A 7,166-nucleotide genomic window follows, 5' to 3' on the forward strand; every position below is an offset into this window, starting at 1 on the left:
AGCCCTAAAAGTCCAGCCACTGCACAAGGGCATTTTGAAAATTGTCTTGAGTTTTGTATGAGCATGGAGCTGGAGAAAGAAAACGTATCTGGAGGTGAAATGATCTGGTTAGGTCAACACAGGTGAATGTTAGAGCTGCAGGCACCACAGATTGCTATTCTTGTCTATGCTGCAGGGTTTTATGTATTCTTTAGGATCTGGATAATTTATAAAATCATTAAACTCATTGTCTTCTGCTGAAGGGTTGAGAAAGCTCAGTGAGCCTCCCTTGAAAGAATAATCTATCCTTAAAAGGAGTTACCGTATTTTAAAATTTTAATATCCATGTACAGAAATACAACTGCACTCTTGTTTTTGTGACACTGTATGTTAGAAATCGGTGAGGATCCACTGCACTGGTTTTTTGCCTTTATGCACCTAGAATTGTTGTGGTGTGTAGAGAAAAGGAAAATGTCTGCAGCTTTACCTCCTGACATTTCAGGGTCTGCAGTTCTCACCCTATGATTCAAGAACTTTTATTTGATGTGGAGATACCTGTATTGCATAACGTGGAGGAATAAATTACACATATATATGTATATGTATATTCCATATATATGGAAGATTTTCAGCAATGGCAGGGAAGTTCTGAGTGGCTCTCTTTTCTATAATTACTTTAGCTCTTTTATATGTATTGCAGTCAACGTGCCATACCTGCTGCAGCTGAGAAGTGTTTCCACCTTCACCTCCATCACTGTTTCTCTTGTGTAGCCGTTCCCTTGCAACTCCTGGCATAAGTAATTTCTGAATGTTCTCAATTAAAACCCCCAAAATTGTGCAATTAGAAGTTGGCTAAAAGCTGCATGATTTCGTTGTGGCCAAGAGAGGAGTGACCATAGCAGGGTTGATGAGAAGGGATTATCTTGCAGCTTGCTTCTCCTGGGAGCAAGAATGTGTTAGCCTAATGTAGCTGCTCTCAGTACCAAATGTATGATTGGGCTTTTAATTTAAATTCTTAGGCAATTATCCTCAAATAATCTTATTACTGAAAAGAGTGCGTTTTCACAGTAACATGGGGTGGGTTTCTTTTTTTGTATCTGCCTCCCCATTATCGCAGTTGAAGGCTACAGACATAGGAGTGCTAAAGAGGAGTCGAGCCAAACTGAATACTCTATTTTAGGAAGATGTATTTTGGCAGTAAGTGCTATGGGACAGAATTCAGTTACACTCAAGTTCTTCTCCTAAAGCTCTGTGGAATTTGCGGTTTTAAACCACATACTTGAACACTGATATGCATGACTATGTTTTATAGGTTAATTTAGTATTAGGCTCAATTTATGCATGGGATTGTATAGAATTTGTCATGATGTCTGTAACATTGCTACAACAGTATGGAAAGTTCAATAGTATTCTGAATTCAGAACATCCTTTTAATGTTGCTTTTTGTGAAGTAATTTGATGTACACTTGAAATTCAGGTTCACAAACTAGATCTGGATCACTAGTTGCCCACTTCATGTGCCTGTTGTTTTAGGTGTATATATGCAATATGTATGGGATGTATTCAAATTTAAGGGGGGAAGGAAAAAACAAAACCCTTTATGTGTTTAAAATGTTTTGCTGGTGCTCTGTTGCATTCCAATCTATGTCCTTTTCTCTCCCACAATCTTATCTAGCGAGGCAAACCTGCTCAGCGTAGATGACAGTGATGGGTCTTTCAGTCCCAATGAAGAAAAAAAGGTAAGGATTCTGTTTATCTCTTGGTGAAAATGTATCTTTAAAGCTTTAAACAATGTTGCACAGTCATCTGTATGGTATCACAAAATGAAAGTTTGTTTGCTCATTTAGCAACATACGCTCAAGCTGTTTAACTGCCTACCCTCATGTGTTTGTTCCTCTTATAGACCTTGTTAGTCTGCATAGTACTCTGAAAATACGTGCATGAATACCTAGTTTTAAGTTTAGACAATTATAATTAATGGAATTATTTTTAATTAAAATATTAATCATTATATCCCATGATTGCTTACTGTCAGATGCCCGTTTTTGTATGCATGTATATATGTGTGTGTGTATGTATGTGTATATGTATATGCAAAAGCAGAAGATACATAGGCAAAACCATGCCTTTTGCTGTTTTTTTAGTGTATATACTGAAATAGCTTGCAACTGCAAGATGCTTCATAATACTTAGAAAATATTCATATTTTGTTTAGTAAGGAATCTTTGTAAGCAAGGGTGTAGACAGGACATATTTTATTTGAAATTTGCTTTAAAAGCAGTCTGAAAATGAAGCCAAAGTAGTTTTGTATAAATATATTATAGTTCATTGTTTTCCTTTTAGCTTTTATGCAAGCATTTTAATTTATGTGAATTATTTGGTTACAGTCACTTCGTTGTCGTCCTGGAGCTGTCGGCACCAGTAGTGATTTCATGAAAACATACGCAAGGCGAGGCAAAGCTGGAGGCTTGAGACTTTTTAAAGGGAACGCAATTGGCCTCAACATGATGGGAAATAGCAAGAAACTGAGGTACTACATTGAGTTTTATGTTTACTTACCCACTTGGTCAAGGATTCAGCAAATATCCATGCTCCTGCATGACAGTTTGAGATTATCACTTGCATTTAGAACTGACGAGCAGTATTTAACCATTCAGCGCTGTATTTGCCTGTTACTACTGTCCCTAGCTTGTAACGGACTGATGTCTTTATTTAGTATCAGAGTCACTTGAGAAAAGAAATCCTTGCAGTTCTGCATGATGAGTGTCCTCTGCTGCTGTTCTGGTCTTCGAGCCTAGGGAACAAATCTAGGATTTCCAGTCTGGACTGGTGGTCCATCAGTTCAATGGAGGAGTGAATACAGGAATTGCACATACTTCAGTCAAAAGAAGGACTCTTCCTGCCTTTGTGTTGTAACTGTAACCCATTCCCACATATTAATCTTTTCTGTTGAATTTCGAAACCTAGACGACCCTTCACCCAAGGTCTGAGCCAAATGTGATACATACAGCTCTAGTTTTACTGTAGCTTGTGGATGGTGTTAAAAGCCCAAACCAAAACTTTTCGCCCCAGATCCTGAATTTTCTGGTAAAAGAGGGCCAGTTATGAACATTTTCTTGTTAGGGACTACTGCTATAAGGACCAAATAAACAGTGTTTATAAATCTGTAAAGGGCGAGTGTCAGGAGGAAGGAGCCAGGCTCTTCTCAGTGACAGCCAATGACAGGACAAGGGGCAATGGGAGCAAGCTGGAGCATAGAAGGTTCAACCTGAACATGAGGACAAACTTCTTTCCTGTGAGGGTGCCAGAGCATGGCCCAGGCTGCCCAGAGAGGTTGTGGAGTCTCCTTCTCTGGAGACATTCAAAACCCCTGGCCGTGTTCCTGTGTGACCTGGTCTGGGTGATCCTGCTCTGGCAGAGGGGTTGGACTGGGTGAACTTTCAAGGTCCCTTCCAACTCCTGAGATTCTGTAATTCTGTGAATATTTTAGCTTGTTAGATGAATGGAGGATATTCTTATCCTGCAGTCTGTTTTTTTAGTGGCTCGGTTTTGACAAAGAACAGTGAAACTTTCACCGTTGAGTAAAATTCTGCACTTGTAATAATAGTCCAGGTTATTGTTGTTTTAACCAATGTGCCACTGTTTAGGGGTCATTGGGGTGTATGTAATGTATGTTTGGAACAGTAACTTCAGAATATGAAATGTTGTGTAGTGTCACAGAATCTATAGTAGCTTATTTTGAATAAGCTTAAGTGTCTGTCTTTAGTACTTAATTTTATTTACATTTTATTAAGTTTTCAGTAGTGAACTTGTCTGAAGAGTCATGTTTTCTAGCTAAATGTTATATTAATGAAGACATAAAAAGGCATGTAGACTTATAGAAAAGTACTGATCTCTCCTATCCTGTCACCCTTTAAAAGTTCACCTCTGCCCACAGAGTTGTCTTGTATAGGATTTGTTCTTATAAAACAAAATTGCTGCCTTCCCAGTGTCCCATGAAACATAAAAGCAACCACTGCATTCTCTCCACAGATGTTTCAGACCCGATCATATCAGATCCACAGATCAGACATTTACAAAAATGATTTCACTGCGCTTTGTTGTCACAGTGCCCTTACGTTTTCCCTCCCTTCCTTTTATGGGAATCCAGACAATGTCTTGTTTTTTGAGATAGACTGATAGGATGTTATTTGGAACTTCAAAGCTTTTTAAAAAATGAAACAGATTTAATAATAGTGAGGGTTTTTTGTTATAGGTTAAAAGTTGTCGTTGCGCAGGGATCTGTTATTTTTCAACGCGTTCAGTCACTTCCTTGGCAGCTCTTGCTGACTCTGAAGATGGGTGCTTCCTTCCATCCCTTTTTTAACTCTTTTTGCATTTACACAGAACAGCACAGTACCTCATCAGCCTGGATTAATGCTGTGCCAATGACGTTTGGTGTTTCAGTCTTGACTTTTTAGTACACACAGCAGATTGACAAGATACATCTGGGTTTCTGGCTTGCCTCTCTTCAAACTGGCCAGTTCTTACGGAGTCATCCGGGTTAATTCCAGCCTTGAGGATTCTGTTCTTGAATACAGACATAGAAGTGCCTGATAGAAATCTGTCAGGACTCTTCTGCTCTGTTTTAGTAGTGAAGAAGCCTGTGCAAGAACATTGTATTTGTTGTTCATTTTGAGTACACTTAACCATTTAAAATGTTTCCTCTAATCCTCTGGAAACTTGGATTTTCTTCTGTCTGACTGTGGAATTTGTAGCAAAATCCAACCTTACTACATCATTTTTTTCCCTTTTCTATAGTCGACTGTGTGTGTGTCTGTTTTTCTTAAGTTCCAGAAAGGTATGTGGGTTTCATTTTGTTTTTAAGGTAAATAATTACTGAGGACTTTTTAGACAGTCTAAGCAGTTAGTTCAGACTTTTTGTTGCTTGGATTGGCACTGCATTCTGTTGACAAGTGCTACATTGTAAACCTAAGACCTGTGATTTAGAAAATTCAACTAAAGGAGTAAAATCTGTTGTATGTGTGTTACCTTACTTGAAGGTCGTATCTTCTACTTGGAAAGCAGGCATCCTCCTTCTGTCCAGCACTCTAGCACACTGAATGGAAATGGAAAATATAAGTATCCCACTTCTTCTTAATAAACTGTCATTGATGAAGGAATTCAGTTGGGAATAATGGATGTGTGGAGGCTGGTGTGAACACCTGTGAGCCGTAAACTCTGGAAGTTTGGTTAAAAGTCCTACTACCAACATTGTTTAACTCCTCTTCAGACTTTGGTCACTAAATCTGCTTGGAAGTGTCATTATGGTCTAAGTCATGATGTTGATTTAAAACTTTAATTTGGTAGAGTTACGTATTTCATAACAGATGAGTCACAACGAAATCCCAAATCAGCAAAGGTTTGTGAGTCAGTCTTTGTAGTGAAGACTTTTATATGCAGCACCAAAGGTACTTAATATTTATCCTTTCAATATTTGAATTCTTCACCTAGAGAAAATTGTGAATGTTGACCATGCAGTTAAGCTGCTCGATTAAGTGCAGGATGAGCAGATAGTTGAGATACTTTGTGATAAAAATCCCCATGAACAGCTCAAGAATCTTGTTTTTCCTACCTTGTCTGCGGAATAGGGATTAAAAACTCTTCAGATCGGTGGGTCTTGACTCAAAATGAGGATTATTGTAGTAGTATATTCCCTAAAATTCAGGGAATGAGTGATAGGGAGAAGGGACAATGAGAAGAAATTTCCATTCATCTCCACTTACCTGTTCAGAAATTTAAATCAACCATAAATGTGTCATCTGTTAGCTGGATAAGCAAACCCAGTATCAAACTCTAACTTACCCAAACAACAAAACTAGTGAAGTTATTTTTTTAATCATGAGGTCTTACTTTAAATTGCTTTTATCTCTGTGAGTTTTCAATAACTTGGATCAAAATCTCTTACATTAAGAAATTAAGTCCTTCTTAGATTTTTTTTTTAATACTTTGTTGAAAGAAGCTACTTGATGAACAGCAGAATTAATGTAGCCTGTGTTTGTGTCCTGTGTTTCTGAAATGTGATGCTGCCATTATTTCTAGATCCATCCCTTTGCCCAGTGCAAGTTTGCTCTGGGCTTTGCTTTCTAAGTCTGTGCTGCTAAGAAGTTCTTAGGGTCAGTTGACAGAACATGGTAGTGTAGCCTTGTTTTCGTCAGAGCCTGGACTTGAGATGATTCTGTGGCTTCTAAGATACGCTAAAGAGACATGGATCATTAATGTATTGTAAGTTCTTTGACACTTCCAGAACGTTTGTTCTTTCAAGGGACTTTCTCACCTTTAGATTGCCTTGGTTCAGCCTCAATAATAGAAGGTTCCAGGGGGATCTTATTGCAGTCTTCCAGTTCCTGAAGGGGTCCTACAGGAAAGCTGGGGAGGGACTTTTTACAAGGGCAGGTAGCGATGGAATGAGGGGGAATGTTTTTACACTGGAAGAGGGGAGATTTAGACTGGATATTAGGAAGAAATTCTTGACTGTGAAGGTGGGGAGGCCCTGGCCCAGGTTGCCCAGGGAAGCTGTGGGTGCCCCCTCCCTGGCAGTGTTCAAGGCCAGGTTGGACGGGGCTTGGAGCAGCCTGGGCTGGTGGAGGTGTCCCTGCCCATGGCAGGGGTTGGACTGGGGGGGCTTTAAGGTCCCTTCCAACTCAAACCACTCTATGATTCTAGGATTGTATGTTAATTTTCTTGAAACTGCTGAGCCTTTCAAGCCCAGACTTCAGTTCAAATGTGCCTATTTTTGAGACTTGCTAGAACTTCATGATTTTCTGGTGATTCTGTCTGCACTTGGTGTGTTCTATTCAAAGCCCAGGATTATAGAGCAGATTGTATTTTACAGCTGTCCTACTTGGAAGCGTATTTGATGCCATCTGAACCATTTAAGTGTGCCATCCAGAGCAGTCTGCTTTGACTCAGATCTGGTCCCAGCAGGCTGTGATATTCTGTTCCAGCACCTACTGGAGTTTCTCACCACTTGAGTGTGAGGCAGAAAGCAGAAGCACTGCTTAACAGCTTTTTGGTCTGTGTGGCACAAAGCTTGGAGTTTTCCAATCATGATAGTTTGGCAAAGCTCAAGATTCAACAAATAAAACGATAAAACATGAGATAGGTGTGTTTATAGACTTGTTTAAATTCCCTAAGTCTTTAGCATT

General features: G+C 39.2%; 1 protein-coding gene across 1 annotated transcript in view; it reads left to right on the plus strand.

Moving 5' to 3' along the window:
* Positions 1–1,654: 1,654 nt before the first annotated feature.
* Positions 1,655–7,166, plus strand: part of SENP6 (SUMO1/sentrin specific peptidase 6) — a gene marked incomplete at its 5' end in the record, with an annotated part of 39,264 nt that continues 33,752 nt past the window's right edge. Inside the window, 2 exons of the mRNA XM_010190781.1 lie at positions 1,655–1,718; positions 2,367–2,509. Coding sequence (XP_010189083.1) covers positions 1,655–1,718; positions 2,367–2,509 — 207 coding nt within the window. The remainder of the gene's footprint in view (positions 1,719–2,366; positions 2,510–7,166) is intronic.

Source organism: Mesitornis unicolor, unplaced genomic scaffold (genome assembly GCF_000695765.1).
Source record: "Mesitornis unicolor isolate BGI_N332 unplaced genomic scaffold, ASM69576v1 scaffold2908, whole genome shotgun sequence".
Lineage (NCBI taxonomy): Eukaryota > Metazoa > Chordata > Aves > Mesitornithiformes > Mesitornithidae > Mesitornis > Mesitornis unicolor.